The sequence below is a fragment of the Chiloscyllium plagiosum genome, chromosome 2 (genome assembly GCF_004010195.1).
Source record: "Chiloscyllium plagiosum isolate BGI_BamShark_2017 chromosome 2, ASM401019v2, whole genome shotgun sequence".
Lineage (NCBI taxonomy): Eukaryota > Metazoa > Chordata > Chondrichthyes > Orectolobiformes > Hemiscylliidae > Chiloscyllium > Chiloscyllium plagiosum.
In genome coordinates this window covers 10,455,812-10,481,751 of record NC_057711.1, presented here as the reverse complement: position 1 = coordinate 10,481,751, position 25,940 = coordinate 10,455,812, and the positions used below count along the sequence as shown (strand labels likewise).

Below are 25,940 nucleotides of genomic sequence, written 5' to 3'. Positions count from 1 at the left end.
GGGGCATTCAATGATAACACTACTGAATGTCAAGGGACGATGGTTAGATTCTGCCTTGTTTGGTATAGTCATTGTCTGGCCGCTTGTGTAACATGAATTTATTTGTCAGCCCAAACCTGGATGTTGTCCTGGTCTTAACGCATTTGGGCACCACTTCCTTTGTATCTGAGGATTTGCTAATGGTGCTGAACATTGTGCAATCATCAGTGAACACCTCTACTTCTTACCTTATGATGGAAGGAAGGTCAGCAGCTGAAGATGGGGCCTAGGACCCTGAGGAACTACTAGAGCTGAGATGTCTGATCTCCAACAACCACAGCCATCTTCCTTTGTGCCATACATGAATCCAACCAGCAACGAGTTTTCCTATTGTCTCCTAATAACTCCAGCTTTGTCAGGGCTTCTTGATGCCATACTTGATCAAATGTGACTTTGATGTCAGAGAATTCCTCTCACCTCTGGAATTCAGTTCTTTTGTCTATGTTTGAATGAAGGCTGTAATAAGGACAGGAGCTGAAGAGACCTGGCAGATGCCAAACTGAGCATCAGTGAGCAGGATATTGCTGAGCAGGTGCTGCTTGATAGCAGTGTTGGTTGACACCTTCCATCACTTCACTGATGATTGAGAACAGACTGATGGGGGTGGGAATTGGCCTGGTTGGATTTGTCATGCTTTTTGTGTACAGGACATCCCTGGGCAATTTTCCATGTTGCCAGATAGATTTCAGTCTCGTTAGCTATAGGTATACAATTTGCAGGCAACTTAAACCTCTCGTACCAGAAGCAGCTTTGTTTGAGAAATTAAATAGTATAAAAAAAAATTATATTTTTATCGTGCCTTTGTCTAGCTACTTGTGACAAATGCAATCCTTGTATCACTCTAAAGTGACTTACTATGGAAACCATGATTTGGAGGAGCTGGTGTTGGACTGGGGTGGACAAAGTTAAAAATCACACAACATCAGGTTCTAGCCCAACATGAAGCACTAGCTTTCGAAGCATTGCTTCTTCAGGTGGTTGACAACCACCTGATGAAGGAGCAGTGCTCTGAAAGCTAGTGCTTCCAAATAAACCTGTTGGACTATAACCTGGTGTTGGGTGATTTTTAACTTTACTATGGAAAGAGAGACCTTGTAACTGGTTAAAAACCAATGGCAGTAATTTGTCTTTGATAAAGTGCCTTTAATATCGTAACCTATCCAAAAGTACTTCACAGTGTCCTAATTTGACACACGGCCACATGAGATTTTGGGACAAGTGACAGCTTAGTCAAAGAGATATATTTCAAGGAGCATTGTGAAGGGAGAGAGAGTTTTTAGGAGAGAGTTTAGTTTAGGACCAAGTCAGCTGAGGGCACAGAAAAGCCAGAATTAAATTTGAGAACAGCCTTTGTTGCAGACTTCATACAATTACTCCATTGACAAATAGGTGCGTCCTGGTGAAATGCAATATGTTGATAGATTCTGGACGTGACTCAGCCTGAAGAAACGATTTATCAAATCATGCTGTGTTCGAGTAATTGGACCTTTATAAATGGGGAAATGAATTTGCATCTTTCTAAAATTTGCTTCAATCTAGTTTATCCCCTTCACTTACCCAACTGTGTAGATGGTTTATTGAGAAAGTTATTAGATTAGATTAGATTAGATTACAGTGTGGAAACAGGAAATGAATTTGCATCTTTCTAAAATTTGCTTCAATCTAGTTTATCCCCTTCACTTACCCAACTGTGTAGATGGTTTATTGAGAAAGTTATGAATTGATGTCGCTCCTGGTTCTTTGCACAAACTCAAGATGAACCTAAAAAGCTTCATGGCTGATGACTTTTGAACATCACTGTTGAAATGTAGCTGTCGTGGTGGCCAATTTTCATGCATAGCAAGCTCCCACAAAAATCATTGCAATGCATGACATGATAATCTGTTTATTTTGTTGGCCGGAACACTGGGGAAGAATCTCCATACACTATTTTGAAGAATGTCATGGGATTGTGCACGGTGGCTCAGTGGTTAGCACTGCTGTGTCACAGCACCAGGGTCCCAGGTTCAATTCCAGCCTCTGGCGACTGTGTGGAGTTTGCACATTCTCCCCATGTCTGCGTGGGTTTCCTCCAGGTGCTCCGGTTTCGTCCCACAGGTCCGGTGAATTGGCAATGCTAAATTGCCCATAGTGTTAGGTGCATTAGTCAGAGGGAAATGGGTCTGGGTGGGTTACTCTTCGGAGGGTCAGTGTGGACTTGTTGGGCCGAAGGGCCTGTTTCCACACTATAGGGAATCTAATCATTTATTGTTCAGTGCGATTTGAATATATGTCCTTCTGATCTCACTCTTTCCACTGAGCCAAAGTTGTTTCAGATGGTTTGATGTAAATGGTCAAAAACGAACAATGTTTTTTCTTCCTTATTTATGTGTACCTAATGTATGGAGAGGGGTTAATTAATTAACTAGATTGCATGACAGCAAATTGCGCAACACACTAGTCAACCATTTGTATTTCACTACTGTATAGCATCTAATGCATTATATTATATACAGTACTAGATTTGGTTTAAACTTATTTGAACCTTCAATAAGGGAAGGACCTTTTCCACTAGTTAAAGCGATGGCTAGTTGAGCTTCTGGACTTTTCTAGAATTTAGAAAAGTAGGAAATAGGAGCAAGAATAGGCCATTTGGTCTATCGAGCCTGCCCCACCATTCAGTGAGGCTATGGCTGATTTACCTCCTGGCCATTTTTCAATGCTCTTTCTTTAATTCCATGATATTTCTTTACATCTAGAAATCTCTAACCTGAACATACTTAATGATTACATTTCCATAGCATTCTGGGGTAGAGAAGTCTGAAGATTCACAACACTAAGTGAAGCTAAGTGATTCCATGACAAACGGATCAAACCATTTAAATGGTGGTGGCCATTTAACAACTCACTGGGGCAAGAGGTTTGGGAAATATCCCCATTTTCAATGATAGGGGAGCTCCGCACATTTTGCTCATCGGTAAATTGTTGGAAGGTGTCTTCAGCAGTGTTATCAAGCTCACTGATGCCCAGTTTGGGTTCCAACAAGGCCACTCAGCTGCTGATTTTATTACAGTCTTGGTTCAAACTTGGAGAAAGGGGATCAGTGGATAAACTCTCCACTGGTTGAAGATCTATCTGGAGGTCAGTCATTTCAGCTCTGGGACATCTCTGCAGGAGTTCCTCAGGGATGTAAGAGAGATCCAACCATCAGCTGTTTCATCAATGATCTTCTCTGTGTCATAATGTCAGAAATGGGGATGTTTGTAACAGTTGTGTGTACTTCCGACAGATGCATTAATCAAAACTCCTTGGATAGCACCTTCCAAACCCATTACCTCTTACAGAAGGTCAACAATAGCAATAAAAGGAAGGACTTGGAAATATATCCCTTTCCTTCAGTGTCATTAGGAAGGGAATTCAAGAATTTTGACCCAGCACATTTAATAAAATTGATCGTAGTGGTTCAAGAAGGCAACTCGTCCCAAGGGCAACTGTAGATGGGCAATAAATGCTGACCCAACCAGTGCTGTCCACATCCTACTAATGATTACAAAAGAAAATAATACATCTTTCATCTTGGCCTCTTGCCATAGAGAGAGTGTAGCGAAGGTTCACTGGGCTGATGCCAAGGATGGCAGGTCAGCCCTGTGCGGAAATGGATCGACTGGGCCTGTGATCACGGGAGTTTGAAAGAATGAGAGGAGATCTGGTTGAAACTTGAACCAGGCTGCACTGAACAGATGCAGGGAGGATGTGTCCCCATCCCCCCCACCCCGTTAGTGAGTATAGAGCTAGGGGACACCATATCAGGATATGAAGTAGACCAGATAGGAAATTAGAGTCTAGATTAGAGTGCTGCTGGAAAAGCACGCAGGTTAGGAAGCATCCGAGGAGCAGTATCTGCAGTCCTTGTTTTTACCTCCCATATAGGAAATGACATGAGGAAACATTTCCTCACCAGAGGATGGTCAAACTATGTAGAATTTGCTCCCACAAGGCTGCGGAGGCTGATCACTGAGTATATTCGAGAGAGGGATTGATTTTGTTTTGAACATATTCAAAGCATCAATGGAGAGAGTGAATGGCGCTGAGTCACTGGATCAGCTATGATCATATTGAATGGTGGAGCAGGCTGGAAGGGCTGAATGGCCTACCTCTGGTCATAGTTTATATCTAAATGGTCTATCTCTTATTCTGAGACACAGTCTCCAGTTTCTTGACCACTCTCTCACCCCCTCAAGGGGAAAGATCTTTCCTCATGTACCTTGTTGACCCCTTTAAGAATTTTGAGTATTTCAGTTAGATAGGATCTCATTTGTTGAAAACTCGAATGTAGACTTAATCTTCTCAATTCCTGTGCTCTCAGGAATTAGTTTAGTGCTCCTATGGTGGTATATCTTTCCTTGATAGGAAGACTGAGTTAACTGCAGATCAATTAGAGTTAACTAGCAGCAGGCTATTACTCTAGCTGTAGATGCAATTTTGGATAAGGAGGACTAAATTGGTTCAAGTTCCTGCTCCTTATCACCACATTGTAGAATACAGATTTCCAATATTTAAAATGTTGGCTTGCCTTCCCTCTCATTTTGGCCAGACTAAAGAAAACTATTGAGTTTGTTGAAGCTTTCTCATAACTTAGTTCCCCTGAGGGCCTGAAACCAGACTGGTGACTCTTGTTTGAAATCTGAGTTGCAGCTTCTCTTCCTGAGGAGAGGCACCTGGCTGAGTGCTGCTTTACACTAACCTCTGTGTGGACAATTTGCAGTAGACTGTTTTGCAGTCAAGTTAGAGTTAAGGAGAAAACTGTGTGATCAAGTACAAGCTTTGAAGTGGACGTGCCGGTGTTGGACTGGGGTGGACAAGGTCAGAGGTCACACGACACCAGGTTATAGTCCGACTGGTTTATTTGGAAGCTTATAATTTATATATAACCTGGTGTGTGTGACTTCTGACAGTATAAGATGTTTAGATTCAGATCTTTAATCTCGTACTTTTCTATGGACAGGATTCTGGAGCACTCCCATTGATAAAACCAGAGAGACACTTCACCTGCCAGTATCTATGCAATTTTATAGTGGGTTCATAAAGCAAATGGGAAATTCAGGCCAATCTGCTGATATATCAACTTTTCTCCTCTTTATTTTCTGTTTATTCTTTTAGATGTGGGGGTCACTGGCAAGGCTTTTGTTGTCCATCCCTAATTTGCTCTTGAACTGAATGACTTACTCTGCCACTTTAGAGGGAAGTTGAGCGTCAACAGCTTTGCTGTGGATCTGGAGTCAGACGTAAGCTAGATTGGATGAGGATGGTTGATTTCTTTCCCTAAAGGACATTCGTGAACTAGGTGCAATTTTATGGTAATCGCAGAATTCTTACAGTGCAGAAAGAAGCCATTCAGCCCATTTGAATCTGCAATGCCCCACCAAAGAGCATCCCACCCAGACTCACTCCCCATCTTCTATCCCCATAACCTCATGTTTCCCATGGCTGATCTGTCTAGCCTGCACATCCCTGGACACTGTGGCAATGTAGCATAGCTAATCCACCTCACCCCCACATCTTTGGACTGTGGGAGAAAACCAGAGCACCCAGAGGAAACCCACACAGACACTTGGAAAAGGTGCAAACTCCAGGAAAGGCTGAGGCACTTGGGGCTGTTTTCATTGGAGAAAAGAAGGTTTAGGGGTGACTTGATAGAGGTGTACAAGATGATTAGAGGTTTAGATAGGGTCGACAGTGAGAATCTTTTTCCACGTATGGAGTCAGCCATTACAAGGGGGCATAGCTTTAAATTAAGGGGGGGTAGGTATAGGACAGATGTTAGGGGTAGGTTCTTTACTCAGCGAGTCGTGAGTTCATGGAATGCCCTGCCAGTAGCAGTGGTGGACTCTCCCTCATTATGGGTATTTAAGCGGGCATTGGATAGGCATATGGAGGATAGTGGGCTAGTGTAGGTTGGGTGGGCTTGGTTCGGCGCAACATCGAGGGCCGAAGGGCCTGTACTGCGCTGTATTCTTCTATGTTCTATGTTCCACTCAGACATTCAACCAAGGCTGGAAATGAACCTGGGTCCCTGGCGCTGTCAGGCAGCAGCGCTAACCACTGAGCCACCCTGCGTTGTGTCACTGTATTTCCAGTAGTTACCAGGTTGCCATTAGACTAGTGATTAATTCCAGATTTCTTAATTCAATTCCAATTTTGTCACTTTCTTACAGTATGAGAGAACCTCAGAGATTCGTATCAGAGGATTAGCCTGAATCTTTTGACTACTAGTCCAGTGACAGTAGCTCTCTGATGCTGCCTTCCTCCTGTTACCCTTGCCATAGAGTCATAGAGATGCACAGCATGGAAACAGACCCTTCGGTCCAACCTGTCCATGCTGACCAGATATCCCAACCCAATCTAGTCCCACCTGCCAGCACCCGGCCCATATCCCTCCAAACCCTTCCTATTCGTATACCCATTCAAATGCCTCATAAATGTTGCAATTGTACCAGCCTCCACCACATCCTCTGGCAGCTCATTCCATACATGTACCACCCTCTATGTGAAAAAGTTGCCCTGAGATCTCTTTTATATCTTTCCCTTCTCACCCTAAACCTATGCCCTCTAGTTGTGGGCTCCCCGACCCCAGGGAAAAGACTTTGTCTATTTATTCTATCCATGCCCCATATAATTTTGTAAACATGTATAAGGTCACCCCTCAGCCTCCGATGCTCCAGGGAAAGCAGCCCCAGCCTGTTCAGCCTCTCCCTGTAGCTCAGATCCTCCAACCCTGGCAACATTCTTTTAAATCTTTTCTGAACCCTTTCAGGTTTCACAACATCTTTCCGAAAGGAAGGAGACCAGAATTGCATGCAATATTCCAACAGTGGCTTAACCAATGTCCTGTACAGCTGCAATATGACCTCCCACCTCCTGTACTTAATACTCTGACCATTAAAGAAAAACATACCAAACGCCACCTTCACTATCCTATTTACCTGCGACTTCACTTTCAAGGAGCTATGAACCTGCACTCCAAGGTCTCTTCGTTCAGCAACACTCTTTACCATTAAGTGTAAAAGTCCTGCTAAGATTTGCTTTCCCAAAATGCAGCACCTCGCATTTATTTGAATTAAACTGCATCTGCCACTTCTCAGCCCATTGGCCCAGATCCTGTTGTAATCTGAGGTAACCCTCTTCGCTGTCCATTAACACCTCCAATTTTGGTGTCATCTGCAAACTTACTGACTGTACCTCTTATGCTCACATCCAAATCATTTACGTAAATGACAAAAAGTAGAGGCTGCTGGAACACCAGGTCTCTGCATCATCTTTGAATAGAGAGGAGTGCTGGCATTCTGTTTCTTGACCTCTGTTTACTGCCTAAGACTACACTGTTCCCATTAAGCTCAACAGAAGCTTGAAGAACAGCACCTCTTCCAATTTAGCAGTCTTTGGCTTCTGGGTTCGGAATAGCCAGTTCAATCCTTTGCTGTCGTAGTGTTAGCACCTTTTGCTTTGGACTGCAGCACTTGACGAGAATGTCATTGTTGCTATTTACAGATTCTCTAGGTCTTGTGGCACAGTGGTCGTGCTCTTAAGATCTGGCATAAATTCCAACTTCCTCATCTGATGATCATGGAGATATCTCATACCTGGTTCAACCAAATTTATTAAAAGAATAAGATTTTTTTAACTGGTTCTCTAGATCTGTCTTGTATTTCTTTACCTGTCTGTGTTTCCCTTTTGGCCTTGTGCCAGCATCCTACTGCATGTCTCCTGCTCTTCATCAAAGTTAACTTTAATTCTCTCTTTGCAGACGCTGCCTGACTGGCTCAGTGTTTTCTGTTTGTGTCTCAGAATTACAGCTCCTGTAGTATTTTGGTTTTTGTTGGCAGGACCTGGGCTAGTTATTCTCAATATTGATGTGTTGAGTGTCCATCTCATCTCTGCCTAATTTCCAAACTTTACCACGCACAACTTCATACAACTTGAAGGAACAAGGCTAAAATTAGTGAAAGACAAGTTTAGGGTTTCAGTTCTTTGCATAAACACTTCCAGATTTAAAACTCTCTCAGATGGACAGGTGAATGTTGTGATGGAGAAATGTAAATTTAGCTGGATGGCCTGAGTAGACAGAAGTTCCTAAAATGTAATTCCTGATGAACGTTGGTTCGTCCACAACACCAAACCCCTTAAAACTCGACAAAGAGTGAGCGTGTGAAACTGTTGACAAAAGTAGCAGTTAGTTCTAGGTTTTTGGAAAGTACCTGGATCAGTCCTGATCAAGAGGGGATTTGTAAATTGGAGTTGTGTTCAATGGTTTCAGTAATTATGGAGGAAATGTTGAGTCCTGGAGAGAAACCAAATCTCTGCATGTGTTGAAGAGTCAATCTGATGGGTTGAAACGTCTTTACTTGATGAGAGTACTTTTTCCATATCACAAGAAGTGTTAAGTACAGGGTTAGGCATTTACCATGTGGGAGAGGTTGTGAAATGAGTCACCTTGCATTGCTCATGGGGAAACTTTAAAAGATCTGGAAAGCTGTAGGAGTGGGTGGGAACCAAGAATAGGATCATGCCCTTTTTGTAAAGTACATTCCTTCCTACGTCTAAACCTGCTGTTGATTGGTGGTTAATCAGAGCAGGTGAAAACCTGTGCTAAGAACCTCCTCTGAGCTACATTATAGAATCACAGAATCCCTACAGTATAGAAACAGGTCTTTTGGCACATCTTGTCCACATCCACACCAACTCTCCGAAGAGCATCCCACTCAGAACCATTGTCCTTGTAACCCTGCAGTTCCCATGGCTAACCCACCTAGCCTGCACATGCCTGGACACTTTGAGCAATTTAGCATGGCCAATCCACCCAAACCGGCACATCTTTGGACTGCTGGAGGAAACCCATGCAAGCACTGGAAGTGTGTGCAAACTCCACAGGGTCCTGAGGCTAAAATTGAACCTGGGTCCCTGGCACTGAGGCACCAGTGTTAACCACACTAAGCCACCTCTATATGGTGCCGAGAGAGATAAGGGTACAGAGAAGTTAAGTGCACACAGGTGGTTTGTTTTGTTGCCTCTTTCAGACTTGATGAGCCTTTTTCTGTGTTGTAAAAGTCTATCATTTGATGACAAGAATGATATGGACAATAGGTGAAAGAATAAAGGAAAAACTTCTTTTTTGCATTTATAAAGCGTCTTTCAATTAGCACAATGCCTCCAGGTGCCTTGCAGCAGTGCCACAGACAAAATAACAGAGCTAACGGAGGGAACGTTTGGATCAGGTGTCAAAAGCTTGGTCAAAGACTTGACTACTTAAAGAAGGTGAGAGAAGTCAAGAGGTTAGGGGAAGAGTTACCTGGGGCTTGGGGTTTAGATTATGGAAGATCAGTAGTGGTGCAGTAAGCACAAGAAGCTAGAATTGGAAGAACAGAGTTCCTGGTGCATTGAGGTCAATGGAGGATACAGAGATTGGAAAGGATGAAACAATGGAAGGAATTCAATGTGAGCAACAAAGAGGAAAATCAATGGAAGCAATAAAGCAAGATTAGACATCAGTTTCCAAGACCATAGCCATTAAAGAGATGGTACCATTTTTAATTTCTCACTGTTGTCCTGTTTTAAGAAGCCAATACACGTGAATCAGATTGTGTAAATTCTAACCTTAGCTCCACTCCATTCCTGACAATGGTCTGATTGTGATACTATCTGTTTCTAGGCAGATTATGAAGTGGCTCCGGATGAGAAGCGTCGAGATTGCGGACTCCAGCTTTTAGAGACCTACTTCAACAATGGGGTATGTTGGTATGCAATTTTTCCATAATTTCAAACTAATTTGTCATCTTTTGATGTACAATTATGGAGAAATTCAGTTTGTGAAAGTTTTTTTTCTCACTGTTAAGATATTGAAATGCATTTTTTAAAAAAATGTTAATTAGCTGTTTCCTCTGTTACCTACCAAATTTTTTTTTTCCCAATCTTATCTTCTGTCTCCCATGCCCTTTGCTAAGAATATTAAATATACGACAACATCTGTTTGTATGAATGCATCTCCCTCCTGTCAGCTATTCAGGGAATCGGTCTTCTATAAGCTTCAGTTGTTAAATGCTATAACCTCATTGTTGGGGTGAGAGGTCCTGCAGTGGGCAATGATGAGATTTCATTCACTTTGCAATCCCTCATCTTGGCATGATTCCCACAGTAGGGACTTGAACCACAGCAATGTGGCCTACTCTCAATTCCCCTCTGGGTAATTGGGGTTGGGGATTAAATACTGGCTTGGCCAGTGATGGCCACAACCTGTGAATGATTGAATTTTAAAAATACCTAATTGGATTTCAGCAGTTACGCAAAACTCTCCTTCTTAAGTTTATCTGCCAGGTTCTGAATAGTTAAAAGTTGCTATCAGTTGCCTTTATTTGCAAGCTTGTTGAACTAAATCAAATAAATGTTGGAAAGTAACATTTTAATTTCGTAACATTTAGAATCCTAGAGACAGTCCACAACTATTGGTGCCTACCATGGTGGGTACAGAGGAGAAGGAGTCACCCATTTAGCTCAAGCTGCTTCCACCATTCAACAAGATCATTGTCTCATTTATGGACTAACTGTCTAAACCTACTTTTCCCATCCTTCCCTTTTGGTCAGTAGAAGTGTATCAATCTTGTTAGATAAATTGTTAATCTAAATCCATCAATTGTCTGATCAACGTTTGGGCATCTCCCCTCATATCTCACTATACGGCTCAGTTGCAAATTTTGGTTAATTACAGTCCTGGAAAGCATTTTTGGGGCATTTTGCTATGGCAAAAGTGAGATAAGTGCAAGTTATTGTTGAGTAATTATTTTTATAATGCTGGTGCTATGTATTTGCAGTCAGTAGCTCATTTACCTGAAGTGCCTGTGGAAATGGTGAAGCAGTGCAAAGAGAAATTGGAGGAAAGTCCTTGTAAGGAAATCTTTACAGAATGTGTGAAGTAAGTCTACACTTGATTACATTTGAGTAAATGACTGGCGATTTTGTGTTGAAGAGCTTAAAAAGCAGGAGTAAGCAATTTAGCCCCTCGAGCCTATTCCGCCATTTAGTACAATCATGGCTGATCTCATCTTTGCCTCAATTCTGCTTTCCTGCCCACACTCCATAACTTTTTAATCCATTACTAATGTATATAATGTGTTGTAGTCACTATATTAATTGAATCCTGTGTAGTGGAGAATTTGAATGTCTGTAAAAAGTGGTAAAGAGAGAAAACCAAGGGACAGCTGGAGAATATATTTTTTAAAAATTAGTTTGCTTAAATAAGAAATTGGTTGTGAATGGTGAACATGCACAATGGCTAAAGCAACTGTAGTAAAGCAGAAATTACGCTGAAGCAAATATTATAGACCTTTTACCCATGTTGAGAAAGGAAGCCAAGAGGAGACTCTCCACTGGATGGATTAATGAAAGATAGGGGTGGGGAGGGGAGAATTTTGTGGTGAGCTGTCATGAGCTGGAGTGTACTGACTGAGAAATTGTTTGAATCGATCGTAACTTTCAAAGGGATGTTTGCTCTTTTGAAAATTGCAGAGTTAATTGATAAATAATTGTGGTCCTAACATGTATTCCTGCAGAACCCCCACGAGTCACTAGGCTCCATCCTGAAAAAGATCCTTTTATCCCAACTCTCTGCAAGCTGGCCAATCCTCTATCCAGCCAGTATCGTGCCTCTGACACTATGGGCTCTTATTTAGCAACTTTATGTGTGACATCTTGTCAAAGGCCTCTGGAAATCAATATTTCATGATCACTGGTTGTGCTTAGTCTAACTTGGTTATTACCTCCTCAAAGAATTCTAACAGATCCATCAGGTATGACCTCCCCTTGATAAAGCCATGTTCATTCTGCCCTATTTTACTTTCCAGTTCCAAATATTCCACAATCTCATGTTTAATAATGGACTCTAAAATCTTACCAATGAACAAGGTCAGGCTAACTGGCCTATAGTTTCCTGTCTTCTGCCTCTATGCCTCCTCAAATGGTGAGACATTAGCCATTTTCCAGCCCTCTGGCACCCTCCCTGACTCCAGTGATTCCTGAAAATTATGATCAATGTCTCTACAATTTCTTCTGCTATCTCCTTCAGAACTCTGGGGTTTAATCAATCTGGTCCAGGTGATTTATCCACTTTCAGACCATTCAGCTTCCTCAGCACTTTCTCCTTAGTGATAGCCACTTCACCCACCTCTGCCCCCGACTCTCTTGAAGTTCTGGCTTGCTGCTGGTGTCTTCCACTATGTAAACCGATGCCAAGTACCTATTCAGTTCCTATGCTATTTCTTTGTACCCCATTACTACTTCTCTAGCCTCATTTCCCAGTGATTCAGTGTCCAGTCTTGCCCCTCTCTTTCTTTGTAGATACCTTTTTTAAAAACAAACTTGTGCAATACTCTTTTATATTGCTATCTAGCTTACTCTGTTATGGACCAGGCCAGACCCCCTGAAACATTTCTAGAAGGTAGCCTTAACTTTTCTCGTTGTTTTAAGCTTGTGTATAGTGGATATTTCAGGAGTGATGCAGCTGGCCCAAACACACTATTTTAAATGAAACAGAATTTATTTATACACGAACAAAAAAAAACAAATTTAGAATAACGTAACTATTTGAAAATCCAACGAACACTATTAAAATTTAATGATGCTGTTCCAAATACTTGCAACATCCCATAATGCACCCTTTGGCAAAAAAGGTAAAATCAAACACAGTTTCTTACAGGAGCAATGTCCAAGAGAGAGGGAGAGAGAGTCAGCATGGAACTGTTTCTTTGGATCCAGCAGCTTCTCTGGGTTCCCAGTTAAAACTTAACCAGCAACTGCAAACAAAGCAGCTTACTGATACAAAAAGAAACCAGAGAAAAGCAGAGCCAGGAGAACTGGCCATTCCCCTTTCATTGTACAAGTGTTTATTTTGTAAAAACTGGAAAGCCTTTTTCATGAGGCCGTTATCGGTTAGCTATAATCAAATTGGCCCTAAAACCCATACAAACCAGACATGTTGGAACCTCTCCGCTTACAATCCCTGTCTAGGAACCAAAAGAAAAACAAGGACAGAATAACCTTGTCAAAGGAGCAGCATCATCACATCCCTCACTTAATCATCTTTTCCTCCCTCATTGCTATTTTAGTTATCCTCTGGCTCTCCATTAATCTTCACCACGTTGTGCTATGAACATTTGCTTTTATGATTAGATAAGATTAGATTCCCCACAGTGTGGAAACATGCCCTTTGGCCCAACAAGTCCACACCGACCCTCCAAAGAGTAACCCACCCAGACCCATTTCCCTCTGACTAATGTACCTAACACTATGGGCAATTTAACATGGCCAGTTCACCTGACCTGCACATTTTTGGACTGTGGGAGAAAACCAGAGCACCTGGAAGAAACCCATGTAGAGATGGGGAGAATGTGCAAACTCCATACAGACAGTCGCCTGAGGCTGAAATTGAACCTGGGACCCTGATGCTCTGAGGTAGCAGTGCTAACCACTGAGCCACCGTGCCCCCCGTTGCGTTCCCTTGTCACCCATGGTTGCATCCTCCTCCCTGTAATATGTTTCTTCCTTGGCATGAATTTCTGTTGTGCTTCCGAAATTACCCCATGAAATCCTGCCATTGCTGTTCCACAGCCTGGATCCCCTTCCAACCACCTCTGGCCATCTCCTCCCTCGCGTGATTTTTAGTCACCTTTACTCAATTATAGTAATGTTACATCTGTTTCCGGCTTCTCCTGCTGGGTAAATTCTATCATATTGTGATCACTGTCCCCTCAGGGGTTCCTTTACCTTAAACTCCCCATTCAAGTCTGCCTAAACAAGTCAACACCAGTAACATTTCAGTGTTGAGCTACATAGTTACAGCTGTTGCAAAAAGCAAAGCCTTGCCAAAGTGAAGTGTTTTCTCTTGCAATGTTTTCATCCATTTACAAGTTCCTTCAATTCAGGGAAGCAAACCTTTTCTTAGTAATTTGGTTCTAGTGTCCACCTCCAGTCCCCATGAATGAGCCAGATTCATTAATTTAAAAAATCAGTACTAATTGAGGAACTACAGATGCACAATAAATGCTGACCTAGCCAGCCATACCCAGATATTAAGGAATCAATCTTGTTCAAAAGGATTTAGCTTGAATCTTTTGCTTTAAATTGATTCATGAGATGTGGGCACCACTTACGAGGCCACCATTCATTGTCCATCCCTAATAGCCCTTGAGTAGGTGGCAGTTTTGCACCATCTTGTATATGATAAAAAGCCTTGCTGGAGCACATAGCTGCTGGTCTGGAGTCACGTGGGCAAACCAAGTAACAAACATTTCTTCTGTCCTAGAGGACATTAGTGAACCAGAGGGGTTTTATTAATATGGAGACAAGCTACTTTTATAGCAGACCTACTGCTGAATGCAAATTTCTCAGCTGTTGTGACCATGTTGCAGGGTCAATTATTCAGGTCTCCGGATTGTTGGTCTTGTAATGTAACCAATATGTTACCATATGTATAGCTCATCCTCTTGGAAAAATGTTCAGTCATCCAGCTGATAATGATAAGTCCCTTGCAAAAATGGCCTTCTATAGTAGTTGCAATGATTCTGTAACAATTCTGAGTTGTAAAGGTATCTGGTTTGCAGACAGCTGGATTTTGGACATTAAACCTGTAGCTTCTTGTTGGAATTTTATTAATGTCTCTTATTTTAGTTTCACCAATTTTATTTGCAGAGCTGTCCATGATTATCTAAGTGATAAACCATTCACGGAATACCAAGAAAGTATGTACTTCTCACGATTCCTACAGTGGAAATGGTTAGAAAGGTAATGTGATATGGGGATATCTTCAGTTACAATTCTGATAACAACTAAGTTGATACCTTTCTAAAGAGGTGCCAGACGTAGTCTGATTTGCTGTTCTTCAGGAACAGAAGCCCATTATATTCAGATGGTGAGCAATTTTGCTGATCACTGAGCTTTATCAATGATTGTTTCTCTCTTTCCATCCACCCCCAAAAAAAAAGTCCCCAGGAAACTGTTCCTTCCTCCACCAACGGGGAGACTTCATCTATGGGAAATGTTCCCTTCTGATTGGTGGTGGTCCTGTGAACACCTTGATATGTAGCGAAATGAATAATTTGTTTTTGCATCTTTGATTTTTGGCTTTCCTTCCCATGTCTCTGGTTATTGCTTTCGATTGCAACCACACCCTTTCCATCTGGTAAAATGAGTGTTGCAGTGTTAGTACCTATTGCCAGACCTCACTTGATGAAGTGTAGTCAGACTGCTGTTGCATATAGGTGACTTGCCACTTTTATTCTCAGTATAAAGCCAGGGGGACCCTCAAAGGTCATGGAACTGTTTTACTTGTGCACTGGTGTCAAGCTCACTGCTCCATTTTCTAACTACACTCTTCAATTTCCACCTTTCCCCAGTAGAAATTTGATATTTTCAGAAGTTTTTTTTACTGTCTTTGTTTTAAAGAATTTCTTTTGAGTAACATTCATGCTACACAAGTGCCAGGCAATGACCATCTCCAATGAGACAGATTCTCTAATCATCTCCCCTTGATGTTAAGTGAAATCTCCATCACTGTTATACACCACCATCAACATTCTGAGGTTTACCATTGACTAGAAACTGAACTGGGCTAGTCATCTACTGTGGTTACAAGAGCAGGTCAGAGGCTAGAAGTCTTGCAGTAATTCACATCTGACTCCCTAGATTTTGAACGTAATCTGCAAGTCATGAGTTAGATGGAATACTCTTTACTACCAAAAATAAGCTACCACCTCCACTAGTCCCACTTGCTAGCACCAGGCCCATAGCCTTGAATGTTATGACACTTCAAGCGCTCATCAAAGATTTTTGAGGTTTTGATGTCTCTTGCCTTAACACTCTTCCCAGGCAATTCACTACATGTCACAAGCACCCTCTGGATGAAAAAGGTTTTCCTCAAATCCCCTTCAAACCTCTTGCTTTTCACTTTAAAATTATGCTCCCTTCTTCCAGGTTTAATAATTCAATTTAACTTCCACCAGCTCGCATGGTGGGATTTGAACCTGTATTCCCAAAGCAAAAGTTTGGTACACAGGATTACCACAATGTCACCATCTCCCCAAAGTGAGTTACAGATTCATAAAGCAACACATAGAGCAGCACAGTCACTGTATAATCTCCAGAAATGCCCACATGACCAGTGCGCACTCGTGTGTGTACTTGTTATACTGAGGGAATAGGGGTTTTTAACACATGGATTCAGACTTGACTTTCCTTACTTGTCCTAGACTCATGCCTCTTTTCTATCATCTTTTAGGCAACCTGCAACAAAAAACACGTTTCGACATTATCGAGTACTCGGAAAAGGAGGATTTGGTGAGGTAAGTTCAGCAATAATGTTTGTACTTGACTATACCTGAAGATTATTCTTGTATCTGTTGGCAAAATAATAATCATGTTCCTGATGTGAAGGGAAAAGCTACTTCCTGCTCAAGTTACTTCTCACGTCCAGTCCCAGAATGTCTTTAAACAGCCTTGGAAGAGATCCACTGACATTTCAGTGAGTTTAGCCAGTGAATGATTGACCCATAAAGATAGAGAATCTCCAATTTGTGTTGTGGTGTCTGCTTGCCGTCCAGGCTGACAGCAGGGTGGGATCTGCTACCCTAGACAGGAGAGGCTTCCCTGGTACTGATCTCCTACACATTGAACTCTGTATGAAAGGTGGTCCACTCTGTGGTTGACTAGCTCATTGGTAATCACTAAGCTAGCCACACACAGTTGATTCTCCTGTTCCTCGGATGCTGCCTGACCTGCTGTGTTTTTCCAGCACCACGCTCTCGACTCTAGCCACACAGTGATATCTACCGGTAGACCTGTATTTCACCCGAGGCGAAAAGGATAGTGCTGGAAAAGCACAGCAGGTCAGGCAGCAGAAGAGTCGACGATTTGGGCACAAGCCCTTCATCAGCGATGTTGGGGGTGGGGGGGAGGGGTGGTGAAATGAGAAATAAATAGGGGGTTGGGGGAAAGGTAGGTGGGAAAGTGATAAGTGGATGCAGGTAGGAGGAGAGGTGATAGGTCAGTGGGGAGAGTGGATTGGATAGGAAGGTGGACAGAGAGAATAGGTCAAGAGGGTGGTACAGAGTTGGAGATTTGGATCTGGGATGTATCTCACCTGACTGTCACAAGGAAAAGGTGAAAGAGGGTAAGAATGTAATTACGAGCAGGATTAGACCATTCGAACCTTCATGCCTGTTCCATCATTTAACAAAATCAGGCCTGATTTAATCTCTGCCTCAACTCCACTATGCTGCCCATTCCTCATAGCAGTAAACCTTGACCTCCTCTTTCTTCCCTCTCCACCCTGACAACCTCCACCACCATCAAAAATAGTTGAAGATTCTGTTTAATTTAGCCTTGAATGCATTCAAAGGCCCAACCTCTTCTACGGTGTGTATGGTAGAGTTTTGCAGATTCACAATTCTGAGAGAAGAATGCAACCACTCCTCAATCCAAAGTAAGGAACATCTTATTTTGAAACTGTGCCCGTTCATTCCAGATTCTCCCACAAGAGGAAATAGTCCCTCAGCATTCATCCTGTCCAGTCTTCTGAGGAACCTCTGTATTTCAAAAAGATCGTTTATTTTTCTAAACACCAATGAGCAAAGGACAAACTCTTCATCCCAGGGTTCAACCGAGGGAATGTTCCCTGAATTTCTTCCATTGCAAGTCCATTCCTCCTCCAGTAAGGAGTCTCCCATTGCTCAGGGTGTGTGGAGAAGGGATCAGAGGGTGAATATTTCTTGGAGGATTTCATTACCAGTCTGATTGAGTATCGTGGATGACATTGACCAGGACTTTGCCAGAATAAAGCCAGAATAGACTGATGTTTCAATTCTGGGGAGGCAGAAAGTGAAGCTCTGGGATTCTCTAATGTATCTGGTTGGCATCCTGATGAAATTTTTGATTTTCTTCACTTGGTGTGTTAACCTTGGCGCAGTGTATTGCCTTTGAGTGAGAAGGTTATGGGTTCAAGTCTCACTTCCATATTTGGCACATGAACTAAACTGACAATCCATTGCTGGACTGTCTTTCCCAGTTATCTTAAAGAGCAGGCAACTTTCTATTGGTTTTCTGGTGAATATTTAACCTCGCAAACCCATGTGAATCTTTTTTTAAAATGTGATATAATTATGTGCTTTATTACTACTTGTGAGAGCTTGCTGTATTCAGTTTGGATGCTGTGTCTCCAAAATTACAACAATACTTATCCTTCAGAAAATATTTCATTGGCTGTATTTTGGGATGCTGAGATTGTGGAAGTCTCTATATAAATGCAAGTCCTTTTCTTCGCTATACGCTGTCCACAAAAACCTGTAAGTAATTTGAGTAAATTAGGCCTGCTCGTTGGAGTTTAGGAGAATGAGAGGCAACTTTATTGAAACACATGAGGGTAGATGCAGAGAGGCTGTTCCTCCCGAAGGGATCCAGGACCAGTGGGCAGATTCTGAGAATAAAGGATTGCATGCTTAAGACAGGTGAGAAATTTCTTCTGAGGGTGGTAAATCTGTAGAAATCTGTAAGATAGAGCATTATAGAGGTTGGGTCATTAAGTATATTCAAGGCTCAGGCAGATTTTTAATGACAAGGAAGGCTTATGGGGGAAGGGAGGGAAAGCGGAGTTGAGGATTATCAGCTTGATGAATGGTCGAGCAGACTTGATGGGCTGAATGGCCTGCTTCTGCTATATCCTTATGGTTTATTTGATTACTTAGTTGCCCCTCAGCTTTGCAGAAGGTGCAATGTGGCGGGGGGGTGGGGAGGGGCCCTGGGAGAAAGAATGCTCTCACTGACCACTGCAAACCTGAACAGTGTTGTGGTAACCCCTGTTGGTGGAACTCTTGCCTGTGGGATTTGAGCACTAGATGGTCACCAGAGAAAGAGAGAGACATGAATTTCTGCTGCAACTTTCACAAGTTCAGGACACACCAATTCACAGATCCATGCTGTACATTTCTATGACTATATTGATATACTTACTATTTCACTTTCACTGCAATGTAGGAAATACAGTAGCCGTTTGGGGCAGAGCAAGCTCCCAAAAAACAGCAATGTGATTAAAACCAGCTAATCTGGTTTAGAGGTTGGTTGAGAACTAATTATTACATAAATATGTGTACTGAGTTAGGAGTAGACCACATGACCTCTCTAGCTTGTTCCATGATGTGATATGATGGTGTCTGATATGTTTGTGCAATCAACTCACATTCATATCCACCTGTGTACCCTTTGGGAGTCAAGAATATCATCTGTCTCTGCCTTTTTAAAAAAAACATAAATGACCACACCACCACCACTGTTGAGATGAGAGCTCCAGTGACATTTGATCCTCAAAAAATAAATGACTCTCACCACGACTCTAAATGCGAGGCCCCTCGTTCTAGCACTGAACAGAAGACCAGGGAGAACCCCTTTGTTCTTCCTCCAAAATAGTAGCACCTGAAAACAGACAAGCATCGCATCTGAAAGACAGTACCTCTGACACTGCAGCATTCCCACTACACTGGGTCTGACACCTTGGATTGAGCTTCTGGACTGGGAATGTGAACGAGTTCTGACTCAAAGGTGAGTGCACTCTGGATGGGGTTATGAAATGACAGTGACGTGGAGTGGGGAGGGGGAGCAGCGTGAGCAGAAATATCAACCTTTGCATCATGTTATGCTGTAGAGTCCTACTGGCCCTTTTCAGGCAGACATGAGGATCCCAGTAAGTTACAAAGGAGCTGAGAATTCACTTGCAGTCTTGGTCAACCTCCCCTTTCCAATCTGATGCAATTAGATCAATTGTTACACCTGACCTTGAGCTTCACCTGTTCTCTCTTCCTCCACCACCAGGTGTGTGCTTGTCAGGTCCGCGCCACAGGGAAGATGTATGCGTGTAAGAAGCTGGAAAAGAAGAGGATAAAAAAACGTAAAGGAGAGAACATGGCGTTAAACGAAAAGAAGATTTTAGAGAAAGTTAACAGTAGATTTGTTGTAAGTGTCACTGTGTCTATTTATATTATGAAAATATATTTTTGTTGTGCTCAAACAACGTGCATTTATACAGGGCCTTTGGTGAAATAAAATGTTTAAACTTACTTCAAAACAGCAATATTAGACAAAATTTGGGACTCGGCCATATCAGAAGCTATTATGATGGGTAATTGATAACTTGGTCAAAATTAAGTATAATAGTCCTTCAAAAGGAAGAGAGAGAGGGTTCCAGCAAAAGAGTCTCATGAATAGATGCAGTGTTACTGAATCGTGGGTCTGATTAAGTTGAGTTAATAGTCATGATTATGTATAATTCATAGTTCCCTGGGATCTCTGCCTCTGCTGCTCACCTCTGCACTGAGCTCATTACAAGGTTGGCTAAGAACGGTGGCTGCTGATTTTTATTTTGCACTATCTCCGTTTTGTTCCTTTTAGAACATAAGAACTTGGACCAGAAGTAGGTAATTCAGGCCCTGGAGCCCGCTCTGCCATTTTATATGATCATGACTGATCTCAGCTCAGCTGGCATTCCCCTGTCATCAAGTCATTTAGCACGGAAACAGACCCTACGGTCCAACTCGTCCGTGCTGATCAGACATCCCATTCTGACCTAGTCCCTTTTGCCAGCATTTGTCCCACATCCCTCTAAACATTTCCTATTTATATACCCATCCAGATGCTTTTTAATGTTGTAATTCTGCCCACTCTCCATATCCCTTTAACCTGGTGATAATTGAAAATCCCTGATGAAGGGCGAATGCCTAAAACGTCGATTTTCCTGCTCCTCGGATGCTGCCTGACCTGCTGTGCTTTTCCAGCACCACTCTAATCTTGACTCTAATCTCCAGCATCTGCAGTCCTTACTTTTGCCGCGTAATTAAAAATCTGCCTATCTTCTCCTCAAGAGTCCCAGTGTCTACTTCACTCTGCAGCAATGAATTCCACAGATTTGTAGGCCTTAATCCTCCTTGTCTGTGTTAAATCTCCCATCCCTTAGTGTAAAACCATGACCTACTACTTGTTTTAGATTGCCCTAAAGAGAATATAACTTCTCTCCATCTATTTTATCCATCTCCTTTAGTATCTCATACGCAACAATTAGATCTTTCTCATTCATCTAAACCGAACAGTATAGGCCAAAACTGCTCAATCTCTCCACATTGTCTCTGGAATTAATCTATTGAATCTTCTCTGAAGTGTCTCCCATGCAATTACATCCTCCCTCAAGTAAAGGGGCCAAAATTTTATATGGAGTACTTTCAATGCAGCCTTACCAATGCCTTGTACAGTTGCAACAACACTTCTGTACTTCAACTCCATTCCTTCAGCAATAAATGCTAAAATTCCATTTGCCCTCCTTATTACCTGCCGCACCTGCATACTAGTTTTCTGCGGTTCATGCATGAGGATGCTCTGATCTCTCTGCACCAAAGCATTTTGAAGTTTCTCTCCATTTAGATAAGTCGCCCTTTTAATTCTTACAACCAAAATGTAATTGCCTCCTTCCTATACCTGTTCCACACAGTAACTGCTCCAATTAAAATACACAGACATCTTGAGGTGCGGTCAGGAATGACACTTGCTGGCCTCGACACTGAGACCCATATCCTGTAAATTGCTTAAATTCCCCTCCAGCTGCTGTAGTGAGATGTATCCCCAGAGCATTGTCTTGGCCTTGCGATAGCTCGTCTAATGACGCTACATGTCACCATCTTTGCTGGGGAGTGCTCAAGTGGGGATACTTGAGAGTAGAATTAGATGGGCATTGATATCTGAAGGTTGAAGGGTGAACAGAGATTACAGAGAAAGGGAGAGGCAAAGCTATGAGGTTTTCAAAAGCAATAGAGTTTTGAATAAGTTTAACGGAAAGCAAAAGATGGAAGACCAGCCAGGAACATACTGAAATAGTTGAGTCTAGAACTATCAAAAGCATATTTGGGGCTGCAGATGAGCTAAAGAGAGGGGGAAGGGTTGAGGTGTTACTTATGGAGGTGGAGGTAGATGATGTTAGTAATGATGCAAACATTAGGGTGAACGTTTACCTCCTGGTCAAACAGAATCGCCTTTCTTTCCAATCCTCATTATCAGTCCAGTGCAGAATTTAAATTTTCCAACATGCTCGGTTTGTGACATTTAGTCTCAATGAAATGTATGTAATACAAATCCTGGCTGTGGAATAGGAAACATTGGTGTTGGGGGGTGGGGGGGGGGGGATTAGGTGAAGAATGTGGAGAGTTTTTAAAAAGGAAAAGGACCAGTGAGCCCTTTTTTCGTACATTTGCTGATACACACTGGAACATACGGACGAGTTAGGAGCAGGGGTGGGCCATTCAGCCTCTTGTCTCTGCTCCACCATTCAATAAGATTGTGGCTGATCTGATTCCAACCTTGGTTCCACAGTCTTGCCCATCCCTGATAACCTTCCACTCTCTCGCTGATCAATAATCTATTTATCTCCACAAAAAAAATACTCAAACGCTGCTTCCACTGCTTTTTGAGAAAGAGAGCTCCAAAGACTCTAGGTCTTCCTGTGAGGAAAAAATATCTTCATCACTGTCTTAAATGAACACCCCCTAGTTTTTAAACTGTGTTCTACATCCGAATTGTCAAGATCCTTCAGGATTTTCTGTGGTCCAAACAAGTCGCCCCTTACACTTCTAGACTCGTGTTTCTGAAGCGTTCCTTTTTGTATTCATCGGGACACATACAACAATGTCAAATGTGAAATGCGCACTCCAATTTACACTTCAGTAGAAAGGGATGCTGATTGGTTAGTAAGCTGACTAATTTTTAGCCGAGGATTTCCCACAGAAAAACCAATGGGGGGTTGTAGGCTCCTCAAGCTCCTGTTAATTCAAGAAAGGTGCAAGGCTTGAGTTTTGTTTTTGCAGAGAATGGGACTCTGTGACTCTCTTTTTAGAACTTTGTTTTTATTTCAGATTTCCAGCATCCGCAGTATTTTGCTTTTATATGGTTCTATCAGCCAATTGTAGATCTGAATTAACGGCCCACGTGCATGAGGCTCTTTAATTGTGTGGTGGATGCAATGTCTGTCTTTCTCCTGGGATTTGAACTAACCTACCCCAGACTGGCAGCATGATTCTGTTAATGGCAAATACCATAGCACAGCTGTTCCTGTGTTTGTGTGTCTACATGATCATTATGAAGACTTTTGTTTTTATGTTGATTTTTTTTTCCCAGGTTAGTTTAGCGTATGCCTATGAAACAAAGGATGCACTTTGTCTGGTACTAACCATAATGAATGGAGGGGACCTGAAGTTTCACATTTATAATATGGGCAACCCTGGTTTCGATGAGAAGAGAGCAATATTCTATGCTGCTGAGATCTGCTGTGGCCTGGAGGACTTGCACAAAGAGAGAATTGTGTACACGGGGGGGGGGAAAAGGGGAAGGGGGTGGGGCTGGTATGTCTATGATGCATGTACCTGGTGTAAACCGAGCAGTGGTGTCTCTCCCTCTACTCCTTATTTCCTGCTGTTTTCACTTCCTCTCGTTCACCCTCACTTTCTCATGAGCTATACATGGATCCCTCCAGTGGACAACATGGGAATTACCGGGCAAAATACTATCAGACTTGATGATTTGGAGACCACCTGATGAAGGAGTGGTGCTCCGAAAGCTAGTGTGCTTCCAATTAAACCTGTTAGACTATAACCTGGTGTTGTGATTTTTAAATCAGAATTAATGGATGTTAAAAAATCATTTTATGATTTGATATTATTTGATTCAGCCATCTTAGATTTTCTTTCCAATATCAAGTGACAATTTGTGATTAGAATAAAATAAAGTGCCTGTAAGTTTCTGTTTTTAGGCATTTTGAGTGTTGAGGAAGGTGATGGTGGAGTGGTAATGTCACTGCCATTGGTAATGGAGGGGCCTAAACTGATGATCTGGGGTAGGTTAGTTCAAATCCCAGGAGAAAGTGAGGACTGCAGATGCTGGAGATCAGAGCTGAAAATGTGTTGCTGGAAAAGCGCAGCAGGTCAGGCAGCATCCAAGGAGCAGGAGAATCGATGTTTCGGGCATTAGCCCTTCTTGAGGAATGAGGAAAGTGTGCCAAGCAGGCTAAGATAAAAGGTAGGGAGAAGGGACTTGGGGGGGGGGGGGGGGGGGGGTCGTTGGAAATGCGATAGGTGTAAGGAGGTTAAGGCCGGAGGGTGATAAGGCCGGAGGGTGATAAGGCCGGAGGGTGATAAGGCCGGAGGGTGATAAGGCCGGAGGGGTCAGGAAGAAGAGTGAGTAACTCCCCTCCTGACTCTCCAAAGTCACCATCTACAAGGCACAAGTCAGGAGTGAAATGGAATATTTCTGACTTGCCTGGATGAGTGCACTTCAACAACGTTCAAGAGGCTTGACACCATCCAGGACAAAGCAGTTTGCTTGATTGGCACCACGTCAATGAACGTTCACTCCCTCTGTCATTGATATCTAGTAGTAGCAGTGATTACTATCACTGTAGTAGTGACTACTAGTTGTACTGCGGAAATTCATCAAGGCTCTTAAACATCACCTCCCAAACCCACAAACATCAAGAAGGATGAGGGCAGCAGATACTTGGGAACCTGCAAGTTTCCCTCTTACATCACTCAACATCCTGATTTGTAAATATTTCGCTCATCCTGGAATTCCTTCCCTGACAGTATTGTGGGTGTATGTATACCAAATGAACTGCAGTGGTTGAAGAAGGCAGCTCATCACCATTTCCTCAGGGGCAATTGGGATGGGCAAATAATGCTGGTCCAGCTAGTACTGCTCACATCCAATGAATGACTGGGGGGACAAAAGTCACCCAGGGTATGAGCTTGGCCCTCAGGATTCATAATCCATTGACACCATGCCATATCTCCCCAAATTGTGTTCTGGAATTATACAACGCAACACGGGTGGAGACCATTCCAACCCATCATGGTGGAGCACTCAAAAAGTTGTGCGGGCTATTGTGGTGCAGTGGTAGTGTCCCTACCTTTTAAGACAGGAGGCCTGACTTTGATTCGTACCTGCTCCAGGGGTTCTTCATAAAATCTCTGAACAGCTTGATCAGAAAATATCAGAACAGCCCAATTAGTCTCTCTTCCTTGTTCTTCCAACATAGTCCCGCAATTGTTTCTCATCTCAAGTATTTATCCGATTTTCTTTTGAATCTTAAATATTGTTGTTCCTGTCAGAAACGTAGTACATCTAATTCCTTTTCCCTTCCCTCATTTAGAGATTTGAAGCCAGAGAACATTCTACTGGACGATCATGGTAAGAGTTTTAAAAATGAAAATGGCACTTGGTTTGTTGGTGTGGGGGCAAAAATTGGTTTTCAACGATGATACCAAGGATCAGGAAAGGGTTGACAAGTTGGTTTTTTTTCACTAAAGGCTGAGGGGTGACCTCCAGTCTATAAAATTATGAGCCATTTCTAGTTGAGATGCTTCAGTTGGTTTCCTTGATAATATAAATACAACTGTGTCGGCCGACCCTCATGGATTCTGCCCCCTATGAAGTCTGGGTTTCTGGGTTCAGTCCTGCACTGCGTGGAGTTATTTTCCTAAACTTGACTGTCCCTATAGTATGCTGCGACTCTGTCTCAGAAGAAATGGGAACTGGAGATCAGATTTGAAAAGTGTGGTTCTGGAAAAGCACAGCAGGTCAGGTTGCAAATGAGGAGTAAGAGATTTAACGCTTTGGCCATAAGCCCTGCATCAGAAATTCCTGAAGAAGAACTTAGGCCCGAAATGTCGACTCTCCTGCTCCTCGTTTGCTATCTGACCTATTGTGCTTTTACAGCGCCAAACTTTTCGACTCTGCCACTCTGTCTCTGTCTCATCTAAAAGTGGTTCTTGGACTCAACACTAAACTGCTTAAAAACCAATGCT

The 25,940-nt window shown here is 42.5% G+C and overlaps 1 protein-coding gene across 1 annotated transcript in view; it reads left to right on the top strand.

Moving 5' to 3' along the window:
- The window catches only part of grk4 (G protein-coupled receptor kinase 4), a 118,964-nt gene that overhangs the window by 82,389 nt on the left and 10,635 nt on the right, over nt 1–25,940 (top strand). The window contains exons 4-10 of the mRNA XM_043703776.1: nt 9,725–9,802; nt 10,881–10,981; nt 14,752–14,844; nt 16,337–16,400; nt 19,918–20,058; nt 23,260–23,448; nt 25,284–25,323. Coding sequence (XP_043559711.1) covers nt 9,725–9,802; nt 10,881–10,981; nt 14,752–14,844; nt 16,337–16,400; nt 19,918–20,058; nt 23,260–23,448; nt 25,284–25,323 — 706 coding nt within the window. The remainder of the gene's footprint in view (nt 1–9,724; nt 9,803–10,880; nt 10,982–14,751; nt 14,845–16,336; nt 16,401–19,917; nt 20,059–23,259; nt 23,449–25,283; nt 25,324–25,940) is intronic.